This window comes from Leuciscus leuciscus (assembly GCF_965113295.1).
Source record: "Leuciscus leuciscus genome assembly, chromosome: 19".
Classification (NCBI taxonomy): Eukaryota; Metazoa; Chordata; class Actinopteri; order Cypriniformes; family Leuciscidae; genus Leuciscus; species Leuciscus leuciscus.
Genome location: NC_138743.1, coordinates 32,737,416 through 32,754,112, shown reverse-complemented (window position 1 = coordinate 32,754,112; position 16,697 = coordinate 32,737,416). Strand labels below are relative to the sequence as shown.

At 37.7% G+C, this 16,697-nt stretch overlaps 1 protein-coding gene across 2 annotated transcripts in view; it reads left to right on the top strand.

Moving 5' to 3' along the window:
• Positions 1-16,697, top strand: part of usta (uronyl 2-sulfotransferase a) — a 77,154-nt gene that overhangs the window by 36,271 nt on the left and 24,186 nt on the right. For both annotated transcript variants that reach the window (XM_082147983.1, XM_082147984.1), the window contains exon 2: positions 2,181-2,224. In XM_082147983.1, the coding sequence (XP_082004109.1) occupies positions 2,181-2,224 (44 nt within the window). The remainder of the gene's footprint in view (positions 1-2,180; positions 2,225-16,697) is intronic.

Genomic DNA, 16,697 nt, shown 5'->3' with positions numbered 1-16,697 from the left:
TTGGAGGTGGAGATTTATAGCCTTTTCTCACAGCACTTGATATAATTAAACTTATCAATTTGATGGCGGATCCAGAAAGGTTCAAACGACAATCGCCAGTGACAACTGGAGATTCATCCGTTGTAAAATGCAAAAGACTCCGGAGTGGCTACAGAAAAAGAGACTGCAAGGATAAATATCGGAAGGGCATTAAATGTAGTCACGCAATGCTGATGTTGTTAACATTAGTATAATTTGCACGGTTTGACGTGATATGATAAGTGATCGTTAGATTTAAATGCTTTTTTCCCTTAGTTGGCCAGAACAAAAGTGGATGTTACTTGTTCAGACGACAGTTTCCGGTGAAAAATCCAAAAAGTAGAATCTGTGATTGCGAATGACAGTATTCACACAGGCGCAGTGACTGACAGCCGCACATTCTCCTCAAAACATTAGATTCATCCGCGCAGTGCCATCCCGAGGCACAACGCACGTAAAGTTGATCATTCCACGAATAACTGCAATTGCAGATTTCGAACAGAGATGGCGACAAAGAGGAAAAACTACGGAGTGCAGCTTTAAATTGACAAATTGCATGTGATGTTCCTCATTTGTAATGAATAGACTGTGTATAATTAGACTGAATCAACTTACTCATGTCTTGTGTGTCAGCAGCGTACGAGTTCATAAGTGTAGTGTACACATAGTATGCGTGGTTAAAGACATACGGTCCTGTTAACACGATCTCAGTGCTGACAACAGCCACTAAACGAGGAACATGAGGTCTGATGGATTCTTCTGATGGATTACACAGAAACTGAGATTATTTTTGACAGTAATTATTACTTTTATTCAGCAAGGACACATTAAATTGATCTAAAAAATGACTTTATGACTTAAAGATTTTTATTTCAAATAAATTATGTTCTTCTGAACTTCATCACAGGGCTTGTTTACACCTGGTCACTTCATGCATTTTTACTGACCGGATATCTATCCGATTTGTTAAAGGGGTCATGAATTGAGAAATCAAATTTCCTTTTGACATATAAAAGGTAGGGATGTTAAACTGACCCCAAACCTTTGAATAGTAGAGTAGTGTATATAATTCGGTAAACACAAGAATCATGTCTCGAGAGTATATTTACTTTTATTTACATGTACTGTAAAGATGTTACATTACTGCCACCATCAGTCTAGAACAGGACATTCTCTTTGTTGTTCCTTCTGTTTGTGATTTATCTGTGCTGAAAAACTATTCAAGATTTATGACTTTTTGCTCAGAGGATGAGAACGCATCAATCTCTGTCTATGAATATCTCATTCTTTTGCTCAGCTTCATACTGAGAAAGTTGAAGATAGGCTGAGAAGTATAGCAACTCTGTGTTGCTCGATAGGTTATTTATTCAGCAGACGGACACAGGCAGAGCGCAACAGATAGCATTAAAGGAGCAGCGCACCTTAATGTGTAAATGAAAATACTCACCCTCATGTCAGTCCAAGCCTGAGTGTCTGTTTTTCTTGCATGCAGCACAAAATGAAATGGTTAGCTAAATATCTGAGCTGTTCTATTCAACACAATGAAAGTGAATGGGGACCAGCTAAAAAACAAAACAAAAAAACACACCATAAAAGCAGAATAACAGTGGTCCATATGACTTATATGGTCTTTGAAGGCCATAGTTTGTTTAAGGAACTGACCGAAATGTAATTTATGATTCATTGAAAAGAGCAGCTTGCACGTTCTAAATGTTTAATTTTTGTTCCACAGAAGAAAGTAAGTCGTGCAGATTTTAAAAGACATGAGGGTGTGTAAATGATGAATTATGTTTTGAATGAACGATCCCTTTAACAAGAAGAACATCACCATCATGCCATCTGGAGTGGAGGTTAAAGAGTAGACCCTTGTTTGAGATGAAAGAGCGTCTCCTTTTTAGCCACTACTGTATCACAGAAGGCGTTGTTTCTCTCTCAAACACCCACGAAAACACACTTCTTCCGTTTCCGCACAGTGGATTTCATCTGGCTCCCATGCAGATTTCATCTCAGATGCTGAGTCTGCTCTATTCCAAAATATAGTTTTTCACTGAATGCGCTAAAAAAGTGTATTTTTTGTCTGCATTGTTCTCTAAACTTATGATTTACTAAATAACAGATGTTGCATGTAAGCAGCTCACTCTGACACTCTATTTTCTTCACAGGAGAATCCACTTTTGTTGATGACCACGGGCCTCCCACACCAAGGGTAAGTTGTTTTTTTGCATTATCAAACTCCTTTTCTCTCTCTTGTTTTCTTCCAGTTCGAAATGTACTGTACAAAACATCCCTGGCTGCGTTTGTCCTGTTATTTTGGCCTTCCCACACTAGAGGAAAACATTTCAAGACTTGACAGTGACTGGAAGGTCAAAAACACACACACACACACATTCACATTCACATTTAACAACCCCATGAAATGTTTTGACGAATGCATTTGTATTTCCTGTGTTGATGTATTTCCTAATGAAACAGGAAGTTCGAGTGGTGTATATAGAATTTTGTATTAATAGCCAGTTGCTATCAGTTTAAATCATATGATAGCCTGGCAAAACCATGCTATTTATGCTAGAAATTTCTATATGCACTTGGGTCTTGCAGTATCAGTATTGGTCAGTTTCTCTGAAAGAAAAATATTAATTATTTTGTGGTTATGTGTGGGGGCTCTCAGGGCTCTAGACTGCCACTAAATGTTTTTCTGTCGGTGCGGCTGAAATTTGTTAGAGGTCACACTGTTGCCACCACCAATCTGTTAAACTGGTTAGTGGTGCCATTTCTGTTGTGTATGAGAGACGATAAATGTTAAATACGCCAACTGTGGGACAAAACAGTGCAACTCATTTAAACCGCGTCACATGGCCCATTTATCAGCTCGGCTAAAAGAAAGAGCAGCACAAGCTACTCGCTGGCCATCTCGATAACGCCACCGCTAAACAGCTTTCAAGTTAACCACAGAGTTCTCCGATATAAACCATAAATGTCACTATAGTTCAAAGCCAGAAGAGCCAGCAATGACATTTTTAACAACAAAATTATCCAGTTAGAAGGCTTTTCAGTCCACAAATCACCAACATTTACCATGGATTTTCTGTAGTAACGTTAACTGTAAACATGGCATTATGCCAGGGATATTCATATAGCATTTTATTATAGGCCTATTATTAATGGACACATGTATTAAAGGTACAAAATTAAGAATTTTGTATCAAAATATCTAAAAACCACTTGCACAATTTGCACAAATACGTGTTATATATTTCTTTCAATTGTGTACTTACATTATCCTAAATGTTTCCAAGAATTGTTTTATTCTTATTCACTTGCGTCATCAACCTACGCCTTTGTTATTGGAAGAGGTTAGTGACCCCTAGCGGTGAAAAAAATGGCATATTGTAGCTTTAAATGTATTAAAGATATTGAATATAATTACAGTATTTGTTAGATATATCCTTTTTTGCATTTTTATTTATACTAAATGTGTTTGGGCTAGGCATGGAAACCATGCTTTTTGCTTGACTGAGGTGCTATGCATGGTTTTATCTACAAATGTATGGAACTATGGAAGACCAATTTTAATAAGAGTAACCAAATCTTATTAACTAAGTTCTAACTCAATCAGAATATTTAGAATTTACCATGTAAAATGAGATTACTTGTAAACTTGTTAACAAAATGTACATTTATTTTCATTAACAAAACCAGCTCAAACTACTTTTGCTGTCAATTCAAATTACTGTCAAATGTGCATTTCCAAGAAACAAAATAAGTAATACAAAAAATGTATATTATTACTATTATAATTAGTGTAATATTATGACACTTATTATTTTTAGTGCTACCAAATCAGGTGCTGGTGCCTTCATCTGTAGAACTGTAGAACGCCGTGCTACTGCTCCCAAATGTTAGTCTAGAGCAGGGGTCGGGAACATTTTTCACCAAAGAGCCTTTTTATTTATTTTTATTTTTACTTTTTTTGTTAATGCATTTTTTTGAAAGGGCCTACGATTTTTCTATTATTATTTTATTAAAAACGTTTTTTTTTTTTTTTATAACATTTTATATATATATATAACTCAAAAATAGAAAAAAATCAACAAAAAATAGGTAACATGTTTCATTACGCTTTGAAATTTTCGATGCTCCTCTGAATTCTCTGCAGATCCCCACTGTGTGAACCGGACTGGACAACTAGTTGTCCGTCATGTCATATAAAAGAACTGAGCTGCTCACAAGCGTGTCTCGTGTGTGCAGTGTATTTTCATAACATACAGAGACAGAGTTATGATCAGTGCTTCACTCTCCATTTAAACTGCTGTTGGTTAATCAGTGATGATGTGATGATCATTTCTAGTTTCATGGACGTCTTTGATGTTTACTTTAATCACTGTCACTGGTTACAGGTGCGATTTAATAGAATTTGGGCTTGCGACTAGTTGTTAGTTCATGCAAAAAGTATTGGAGTTGCGCACACCACTGCATACACAAATTGGTTGGAACAACTTTAAATATTGTAAATGGACTTTTCATTAACCCTCTGAGGTCTGAGCTGTTTTCTGGGCCTGGAGGTGTTCTGACATGCTCTGACATTTGTGTTTTTTTCTGTTACTAGTGACATTTTCATGGCTAAAGTCTAATTACACTGTATTCAGCACAAACTCTGCTACAATAATATATCAGCAGCATGTATGTAAAAGTTTGTAGTTTTGAGATAATGACATTTATGCGTGGTTTGTGAAAATACAAAAAAAAATGTCACTGAAATAAGGCCATGAAACCCATACTGATTATTTCTTCACAAGACTTTTGAAAATTGTATGACGTAGCCTAGAATATTTGCTCCAAAACTATGTGAAAATCACCCTGACTGCTCATTCAGATAAGACAATATATTGATTTAAAATTTCTAAGACGTGTTTTGTGTGACAAAGCCATATTCGAAGAGGCGTGATCATCTCATTAATATGTAAGGCTTTAACACCTGAGAAAGACAAAGACACGCCCCTAACTGCCCTATTAGGAGCGATCAGGCCCTGTCATTCAGAGCAACCTTGCACAAAGAATGAGGAGATTTAAAAAAGAATGGCTTTTAGATTGTTTGGATTTATTTACAACACAACATAATCCAAAAATACAAATGACAAAAGAGCACATTGAAAACAATGATCCAAAGACAGAGACCTTTGTGCCATTCCTAAAAACATTGTACATACCATTTCCAAGGTGTTTGATTTTCACTTTACCATGTTCATGTACAGAGACTCATGTGAATGTTGAAGTCAGCAGGACTCAGTTGCATCTGGTCCCTGAAAGAAAAGAAAAAAGTGAACATACTGGTATCAAGAGAAACTAGGCCTGCACGATTTTGGGAATACATTTTAGATTTTTCTGGTTAAAATTGCTTTTTAAAATTCACAGAATACACACACACACACACACACACAAATGTTTCCAACAATATATGATATAAAGAACACCATATTTGTTGTGCCTTGTAGGCATAAGCTATGTGCAGTACTGCATAAAATAATTTTATTTTACAAAGCAGCCTATAAATCTTCCAAAAGATTTCAGTAACAATGCTAGAGAAAAATATATTGATTATCTTATGTTACTTCAAATGTTTCCATTCGTTATGATGATATGAAATGAGATAATAGTAAAAACATAAAGCCTAATGTTTGGTGCATTTTTCCTTTCAAACGCGATCGCGCTCCAAAATATGATACATTAAAACCCACAGCGCGCTCCAAAATATTAAACATTATGGTTATACATATCTATGTTTGAGCAGATATCCACAAACAGTATTTAACAGGAAACACGGGTCTAAATAGTATAATATTCACCATATATCTAGCAACAGTTCAACTGCAATGTGAAGTTTATGCAACAATACCATAAACTAATAAGTAAGAATTTCTTACCTTACATCTTTCTTGTCTTCAAATCGCGTTCTTCTTCTTCTTAGGTAAATCCAATGTAAGCTCAGACGTGTCTTCCAAACTCGACGAAAAGCAGAGACTTGTGAAGTGTTTTGGTGTTTTGTGTTTGAGGTAACGAGGGCGTTCGCGTCCCATGTGGAGATTTGCATGTGAATCTCTTTTGCGCGAGTGGGCGTGGCCGAATTAAAAGTAATTAGCAAGCGTTTGAGATACTGGACATCCTGTTGGTTTTATACAAATTACTTAAACAGAGAATATTTGTTTTCAGTTTGAATCCGATCATTTTAAAGTACACACTTAAATGTGTATAAAGGTGTATGGCTCATAAATGTGTGAGAAGTATTCGCTGAGTTTTGTTTCAGTTTATAGACGTGCTCAAGAAAAAAAAAGTTCACCGCGACGGAGAGGCAGAACGCACACCCTGTTTATTTTCTTTATTTTACAAAAGCACAATGTTTTGATTTGATTGTAAGTGGACACATACAAAAGTAGAAATATCACAGATTCTTTTTTTATATTTCTTTTTTCTGTATAACCATAAATGACGGAGTAATTTAAGTTTATTGTACTACAATGTGAAGAAAATCCAGCAAAACGCGGGGGCGCGTTTTCCGACCTCAGAGGGTTAACTTTATCTGGCTGTACTACAAAGGAATTGTTATTGACTTGTGGAACTCAGGACTTAGGAATTGTAAACTATTCTCTAGTAATGTGTCTAAGATTTTAATGATCATATGCTGGTGAAGGGTGAGAAACCTGGTGAGCCAAACCCCTGGCCACGGACTTGAGACTAGCGTGGACTTTCCTCACTCAAACCACTGCCTGCTGCTGCTTCTGATTGTTTTTAGAGGGAAGAGCTGCCCACAACTGCTGGTCTAGGATCAGTTTTCTCCATATTAATAGCATATTGTTGAAAGAGATTCTTTGTTTGTGCTCTTGAGAGCGTCAAAGGTTTCTATTTACAACGTGATTTGCAGCGTTGGGCAGTATTCTATTTAAATGTTTTTAACTCTTTCCCTGACAGACATTTCCGTAATTTGTGAGAAAATGCCATTGAAGGAAGTTTCTGGCTCTCCGTGTTTTCTCTGTTACAGTACGTGGTAGCGGGGCGCTATCACGCATCTTCTGAAAGAGTACTGAGTCTCCTGATCAAAACACGTGCGAAGAAGATGCAGAAACCAGCGATCTCATATGTCAATGCCAACGCGTTGTCAATTGAAATGTCAATCCAGAACGAGCTATAGGTCTGTGCAAGCATTATGGGTGTTTATGGACTCGATTTACTCCATCTGTGTTTTGATCGTCATTCTGAATCCAATCCAGGCGTAGTCTTTGACAAAAACGCTATTTTCTCAGCTTTTTGCTCAAAATGTTGCTTTTTTATTAAACTTACCCACATTCAAGTGTTGATAAGAAAAAATGCATTTGATATATTGCATATTCATACAACAAAATATTCTGGGGCCATGAATTTTTGTGAAAATGATCAAAAACGCTGGCGGGGAAAGAGTTAAAGAAGATGCGCATCTAGCCTTACCTTGGAGTTGGTTCACCCACCGCCTATATTCCCACTATGGTCTAGAGCCCTGATATCTGCTGAAAGTTAATTTTGTCAACTTTTGGAGTATGGTAACATAAAACAGACATTGCCTAAAAGCCCCAAATATGGTCTTTCTTGCCGTTTAGCTGACATAGTGTCTTTTTCTGGGTCAACAAAAGGGCGAAACAAGCACTTGTGAAAGTTAACTCAACACACACAATTATGATAACTAATCTTATCAGCACTTCCTACATAGAGGACAACTCTGATCGTTGACACACAGATTAGAGAGAGAGAGAGAGTGAAATGGAATGAGTGGAAAGAACGAGCTTGATTTAAGAGGAGTGTCATTACACGCACTCTGCAAAAGAGGTTAAGCTCAGTGAAAGTTTCAGCTGGGTTTGCTCAGAAGATGAACGACGGGTCTGTTTCATAATAGTAGGGCTGAAGCCATCACTGTGGTCTGTCTATGGTTTTTATAGAGACTTGTTGAAAAAGGAGTCATTATGTGTTATTGGACACAGTTGTTTTAAGACAAGTCTCAAAGCACTTGTTACATGTTCGAGACTGAATGAACTTGGTTCGATGTTTTCAAATGATTTATAACTGGGATTGTATGTTCAGTGTTCTAATCAGTGTTTTGTGGTCAAAAATAACTCCAAAGTGTAACACTTATTTCTCTGCGCTGCTATTTTCCTTTTTGGTTTTTTGTCTCTCTGCTATGCAATGGGTTCAAATGATTCAGAGACTTTGGAATGTTGGAATGATTTATTGATAGTACTGTGTGTGATTGCACTTGTATATGACAAACAAGTCCAGAAGAGAACAGGAGAGGGGGTCCACCCATAAAAATACTCTTGTGAATTTTAACGATGGCCTTGTACAAATGTAAATGGTACAAACTACGTTTTATTGTTTCTAACTAGAGGGATTGTTCTGTGATAAGTATTGACATTTCCTGTATTGAATATACACTCGAGAGGCCTCAATGCCTCTGTAAAATAAGTCTTTATTTACAGTTTATGCAATAACCTGCCTCCTGAGAGCAGTAACATTTGTTCAAACATTCTGATAAATATCCCATAGCGAATTGTGTTTGAGTGTTTAAGTGTTACGCCCTGTCTAGGGGGTAAAGGACGCAATATGAAATGAGAGAGTGGAAGCGAGGAATCTTTTGAGAGTTTAATGAAACCCCCAAAAATATATAAATAGGGAACTTTTCTTCGGGAGTTGACCTGGCCAAAATAAAATAAAAGCACAATATATTAACCTAACTCCCTAGCCAAAACAGAGATCAAAAGATTTACAATAAACAATAATGGCGTCAAACTCCTTACTTTCCCAAACCCTCAAGATGATAGACAAACTATTTACAAGCTCAAGCAAACAGTGTTAAAAGGGAAATCCAAATAATTGTCAGTAACAGTCAATAGGGTCGAAATACCAAACAGTTTCCTACTTACAATCTGTAATTCTTTTCAGAGAACAAACAATGATCACTCTTAACAGTCAAAATTCATCTAATCACACATACACAGCCACCAAAACCAACAATTCTGTCCTCACAACAACACAATGTTCCCCCCCAAAGGAAGTGACATCAGGACTTTTAAGGTGTGCCTGGAATCGAATGCACCAATCAAGATGAGCCAGTCATTAGCCTGCAGGAGCCAATCAGCACCGTACCTGGACACTAGGGCTGCATGATATTGGAAAAAAATTACATTGCAAATTTTTTTCCCAACGATATATATTGCGATATTGCGAGCCATCAATCCAGGCTAAAGTCAATAATTACCATTCCATGATATTAATAATTCCAATAATAAATTTAACATGTTTAGTTTTCACTAATAAGCAAGCTTTATTACAAGTGACAAAAAAGGTCACTTAATATTTTATTCCAAAATTAGAACATATTTCTGTAAACTCAAAAGCAGAACACATTTTTAAATAAAAAAGCTTTGTGGTGCCATTTTAAGTGATCAGACAAATTGGTGGTGTTTCCTTGTTTTGTGGCCACAACTGTATAACACTCCAGGCAAAGTACCTCTTTTTGGTCAACATCCTCCTTTTCGTAGCCAAAATAGTCCAAAATAGCTGATTTTGACTTTCTTTTTGGTACAAAATCATCATTTTTTTTTGCGGCGGGTCCTCTTCGTCGCCCATTTTTATCTATAGGATTGCCAGTTAATGTTGGCTGTGAGCGGTGAGCAGCGGCACAGCGAACCAATGTTAAAACAGAATATCGTTCAGCCCTACTGGACACAAACACTTCTAAAACAAAAGAGAGAAATAAACGAGAGAATACAAAACAATTGGTTGTAACATTAACAATGTCAAAGGGATAGTATTGTAGTACATTTTACAGTATATTTTATAGTATCTTGTCTATACAATCCATAGTTCAAGTAATAGCAATTTGGACTAGTTAGGGGTTCAAGCATGAAATGCTGAAACCCTATTGTAATTGTAAGGATTCGTAAAACGCATCGTGCAGGACAAACCGTAAGGCCTAGAGACGTGAAACCTGGCCAGATGGTAGGCCTCAATTTGGGGACAACCTATCAGAGTATGACCCCAATTGGCCCATAGGTGGCGCTACAGCAACCAAAAGTACTAAATCGCTCATAACTCTTAGACCGTTTGTCCCAGGATCAAGTGTCTTATATCGTTGGAATCCTTGGCTCAAGGCGGACAAAATGGCTATCTCCGATTTGGATGTAGGCAGGGAAAATTTTCTGCTATGTCGAATTTTGTCCAAAACCTACTTTTGCGAACTAGTCCCTGGTTTTTGGCCCGATCGGAACCAAACCAGTCTAGGACAATTCTCTGGACTCTCTAGATCAATAATTATCAAAAAAAAGTTGAACTTTTGCATTTGGGTGGCTGTTACAGGGTCATTTAGAAAAGGGGCGTGTCAAAATACACTAAAAAGCCTATAAATCCCAAATGAAAACTCGGAACTTCACAAAAATTGATGAGCATATGTGTCATAACATGGTGAAGAAGCGTGCCGAGTTTCATGCAGATCGGACCATAGGTGGCGCTATAAATGGCAAAAAGCTTCCATTCTTATTAGGGGTTCAAGCATGAAATGCTGAAACCCTATTGTAATTGTAAGGATTCGTAAAACGCATCGTGCAGGACAAACCGTAAGGCCTAGAGACGTGAAACCTGGCCAGATGGTAGGCCTCAATTTGGGGACAACCTATCAGAGTATGACCCCAATTGGCCCATAGGTGGCGCTACAGCAACCAAAAGTACTAAATCGCTCATAACTCTTAGACCGTTTGTCCCAGGATCAAGTGTCTTATATCGTTGGAATCCTTGGCTCAAGGCGGACAAAATGGCTATCTCCGATTTGGATGTAGGCAGGGAAAATTTTCTGCTATGTCGAATTTTGTCCAAAACCTACTTTTGCGAACTAGTCCCTGGTTTTTGGCCCGATCGGAACCAAAGTCTAGGACAATTCTCTGGACTCTCTAGATCAATAATTATCAAAAAAAAGTTGAACTTTTGCATTTGGGTGGCTGTTACAGGGTCATTTAGAAAAGGGGCGTGTCAAAATACACTAAAAAGCCTATAAATCCCAAATGAAAACTCGGAACTTCACAAAAATTGATGAGCATATGTGTCATAACATGGTGAAGAAGCGTGCCGAGTTTCATGCAGATCGGACCATAGGTGGCGCTATAAATGGCAAAAAGCTTCCATTCTTATTAGGGGTTCAAGCATGAAATGCTGAAACCCTATTGTAATTGTAAGGATTCGTAAAACGCATCGTGCAGGACAAACCGTAAGGCCTAGAGACGTGAAACCTGGCCAGATGGTAGGCCTCAATTTGGGGACAACCTATCAGAGTATGACCCCAATTGGCCCATAGGTGGCGCTACAGCAACCAAAAGTACTAAATCGCTCATAACTCTTAGACCGTTTGTCCCAGGATCAAGTGTCTTATATCGTTGGAATCCTTGGCTCAAGGCGGACAAAATGGCTATCTCCGATTTGCTCGCCCTTCAGGCGCCAATTTTGAGTAAATTGCATTTTTTTGAAAAACCTATTTTTGCAAACTTCTCCCAGGTTTTTGGCCCGATCGGAACCAAACCACTGCAAGAATATTCTCTGGAGTCTGACAATCAATAATCATCCAAACAATTCAAAATTTCAATTAACGGTCGATAAGGGGAACCAAAATATTTGATGGCAGCAGGGCCACTTTTACTAAAACGGTTATAAATTGTGAACGGAAAGAGATTTTTTTGCTAAATTTGGGATACATCTTCCTGAGCTCAGTCTGAGATCACTTGAAAAAAATCGCAACAATTGGCCACTTAGTGGCACTATAAAACGGTTATAACTTGTGAACGGAAAGAGATATTTTCGCAACACTTGGGACACATGTTCATGAGCTCATTCTGAGGTCACGTGAAAAAAATCACGACAATTGGCCACTTGGTGGCGCTATAAAATGGTTATAACTTGTGAGCGGAAAGAGATATTTTCGCTAAACTTGGGACACATGTTCATAAGCTCAATCTGAGTTGACATGAAAAAAATCGTGACAATTGGCCACTTGGTGGCGCTATAACAGTGAAAAAAATCATGAAAATAGCTATAAGCGCACCCAACCGTTAGTCTACTGAAAATTGGCACGCAGTAGCCGCATTTCCACTGTCGGGCCAGGTCCGGGCTAGGGCTAACAGCGAGCCGAGCCGGGCCAGTGGCCTCGGGCCTCAAGCACCGGGCTTGCGTTTCCACTGCCGGGCCATTAGCCCTGCAGCGCTGTCCTAAACCCCGCCCTTAACACGCCTTCCTGGATCAAACGTCATACAAGTGTAGTAGACGGTCCCTGCTCCACTTCTGAGTCAAATAAAGCACTCTGGGATGACGATTCTAGCACACAAAACATAAACACGCATATGAGCCACTTATGCAATATTTTATTTGTTTTCTTAGGAAGTTAGAAAGCTTAGAATTTATGAAGATAGCATGTATTAACTCACCGTCCGTGGCTGCCATAGTGTCCCGACTTGTCCCTCCACTAACAGAGGGACGGTGACCCAGCACACCGTCCATCAAGTCGAACCATGGAAAGTTCCTTCTCTGGGCACCGCTTTGTCCATTAATCGCCTTGTACAGCGCCCGCAACTTTTTTTTTTTTTTTTTTACTTGATGCGTTGTTCGCTGAATGCTTAGCTTAGCAAGTTCAGCAACGATGTATTTTATAACGTCCTCGTTTCTGCACACGCCGTCAAATTGACGTTGTACCCTTTCTTCTGCCCAAATGCTCAGAAGAGCTTTGGTATCTTCGACAGACCAGTACAGGCGATTCTCCATTTCGAGCAGCGTTTATTTTTCGCAATATAAAAAAGTGAAATGTGCATCTTGCCGCAGACCATAACTTTCCCTAACACCGATAAACTCCGCCTTTTACCTTGACCACGCCTCTAGCCCGAGCTGGCCCAAGGTATTCAATGGGCCAGAAATCCTGGCCGTTGGCCCCGAGTAAGCCCCGATCAAGCCCCGGAAGTGACAGTGGAAACGCGACTGGCCCTGGCACGCACTAGCACGGCCCGGCCCTGGCCCGACAGTGGAAACGCGGCTAGTGTCTTTGTCCAGGGTGCCATGATAGTCTATGAGAACATTGGTGTATCTCAAAAAACTCACTATACGTCATTGGCACAATGCCTTGAAGGAGCCTTAGAAGTTTCAAGCCCATGTTTTTTTCACAGGAGTGACCTCCTAAGAATCCTTGCCGAGTCCAACAATACCAAACATGCCAGGTTTCGCCTTATGGTTTTTGTAAGTGTCATTTAGAGCTTTAAAAAATTGTGGTTATCTTCAAAGCCGTTAGTCCGATCGAGACGACAACAACAAAAAAACAAAGGAAATTTGAAAACATAGGTAAATAGCTAAACACTAACGCCAAAATGTAAAAATTATGATAGGAACTGACAAAAAAAATAATTAAATCCAATCAATTTCACCCATGGATCATTTTGATGCTCTCGCATGTTTGAAACGAACAATGATGGATTGTGATGAAATTTGTTTTGAATTGGGACTGGCGAATCCCCGTCCATACTGTCAATGACCGTTCGCAAAGACCCGCCCACTTTAGTTACTGTTGCTATGTCTGACAAGCGACGCCACTCTCACACCACAAAAAGTTCTCACGCAGTGAAAAATACATTGCGGATCAGAGAAAAGACTGCGCGCTGACAGACAAGTACTTTTGATATGAAACAAAGTCTCACCTTTCAAATGTAGTAATTTTTTAGAGACATTTAAACAATAAATATCGTTTTGTGACTCTTTAATGTGTCTGACAGATCGCTGTAGACTCGAGGCTCAGTTAAAGCTGCTCGTGAACCGATCATCAATTGGTGAGCATATGTGACATAACATCATTAACAAGCATGCCAAATTTTATGGAGATCGGACCAAAGGTGGCGTTATAACTGTTAAAAAGCTTTAAAACCATATATTTCCTATGGTACATTGCCTGTATTGGCTCTAAATGGTGTTTTCCATCTATTATGTCAGTGGTTACATGCTTGCTAAATAAAACTTAATCACTTTTGATGCTTTTGTGCTTAAAGGCCTTAACTGCTTGAACCCCGATAAATGCTGCTTGTTTATTATTATTATTGGACTGATAATATAGATCACAATGAAATATATGAAATGGTTAGACCATTAAAATATTTTTTCACAATAACACATCCTAAAGACATTGAAAACATATTTGTATTTGTGTGTGTGTGTGTGTGTGTGTGTGTGTGTGTGTGTGTGTGTGTGTGTGTGTGTGTGTGTGTGTGTGTGTGTGTGTGTAAGCATGCATTATTGAGTTAACATGGAAAACACTTATATTACAATAACTATTATAACACAATCATATTTTGTCAGTGTTTATCACTTCATTTGCACTGACACTTCACATAATTGCTAGTAATGTGGTAAATCACGCTAGAAACATGGTAAATCATAGTAAATAATTGATGGTCTCATTCAACAGGGCTCCTCAAGCACTATCTATGCTCTGAGTTTCAGAATTTTTCGCCTTCTGGTTCCCGAGATACAAGTGAAAAACCAAATTCCCATTCATTAATTCATTCAATCACTTCAATTGTAATATGGAAGCTGTAATACCACTGTCCACTGGAGGGAGCAGCAGTATTACATATGATCTTTTCATTAGTTTTCAGTATTGGGAAACAAACAAATGCTTTAAAAAGCTATCTTTTTTTCTTCTTTTTTTTCTTTTCTTTTTTATATTATTAGATCACAAAGGAATTCTAATAGACCAATAAATATATTTTCTCAATAACATATTCCAAAACATTAAAAACATATTTGTATTTGTGTATGTCTATTTCTCTCTCTCTCTCTGTGTGTGTGTGTGTGTGTGTGTGTGTGTGTGTGTGTGTGTGTGTGTGTGTGTGTGTGTGTGTGTGTGTGTGTGTGTGTGTGTGTGTGTGTGTGTGTGTGTGTGTGTGTGTGTGTGTGTCTGTGTCTGTGTCTGTGTGTGTGTGTGTGTGTAAGCATGCATTATTGAGTTAACATGGAAAAACTGGTTTGCTTTAGTCCAGAAAACAGGTGAAAACCATGAAGTTTAAAGTGAAAGTGAGCCAATAAGTGGTCTTCTTCTGCCCTCTGCTGGCCATTCTACTTATTAATGAAGTCTTTTCACATGTGCTCACATTCATATTTAGACTCTAAAAATCACTTATATAACAATAACTATTATAACACAATCAGATTTTGTCAGTGTTTATCACTTCATTTGCACTGACACTTCACATAATTGCTAGAAACATGGTAAATCATAGTAAATAATACTATAATGTGGTGTATCAAGGTAAACCATGGTAAACTATGATAAATCATGATAAACTATGGTAAACCATGCTAGAATCACAGTAAACAATGGTAAATCATACTAGAATGTAGTATATCATGGTAAATAATGCTAGAATATGGTAAATCAAGGTAAACTAAGATAAAATCATGGTAAACTATGTAAATCATGCTAGAATCATAGTAAATAATACTAGAATGTGGTCAATTATTGTGGGAGGAGCCTATTTTACTAAAATGGCTATAACTCAAGAAGTAAATGATATATCTTCACCAAACTCAGTACACATGTGTATGGGTTCAATTTGAGGTCACAGTAAACAATTTTATGGAGATCGGTCCATAGATGGCACTATAACTGCTATAAAAAGCTTTAAAACCTTATATTTCCTATGGTACATTGCCTGTATTGGCTGTAAATGGTCTTTTCCATCTATTATGTCAGTGGTTACATGCTTGCTAAATAAAACTTAATAACTTTTGATGCTTTTGTGCTTAAAGGCCTTAAATGCTTGAACCCCGCTAAATGCTGCTTGCAGCTTTAATTATATTTATATTTACTATTGAATAATCGTATTATCTAAAATCCTGCATAAGTCTACAAGATACTGTATGTAAGAAACATTTACAAGTAAAGGTGGATGAAGATAAGAATGATACGAAAGAAAAGACGAAGGATTTTCTTCACTGGACTGTAGACTCCTTAAAATGCTCATCTTTGACCCTGAGACTGTGTGCATCAGCAACTGTCCAAAGACTGAGATTGAAATAGAAAGAGACTCAAACATACATATTAAATTATAGTGGTCAAGCTTGATTTGATTTAGAGACAACCTATGTTTGCTTTGATTTGATTCGCTTGGCTAACAGAGCTGTACTCAGGGTTAGGAACTGCAGAATAGCATAGTACGTTACTACTCTTCTCTATTTCTTCCACTGTTTTTATTTTATTCAGCCTTTATCAACTTATAAAACAGATTCCCATAATCACATCACAAGTGAATTTAAGCAATGTTAACCTAAAATAAAAAATGTATATCTTACCATAGAGACAGATGTGCACAAGAATGTGATTGAAATCACACACACACATGTGCTTTCTATATATAAATATAATATATGTATGTATAAAATTTTACAGCTCAGAGTTAAACATTTGGAAAATATGACTTCCTGAGTAAGAAAGTAATGTAATCAAAGTCCAGTTCAATGTGTGCATGTGTATAAATCATCATATTTCTACCAGGACTGCTTCTGTTTACTATAAAAAGGTGTACCCGTCTATAAATCTTCCTATTTTCCTAGGTAATAATGTTTTGTGTGGATCTGTCTAGTTT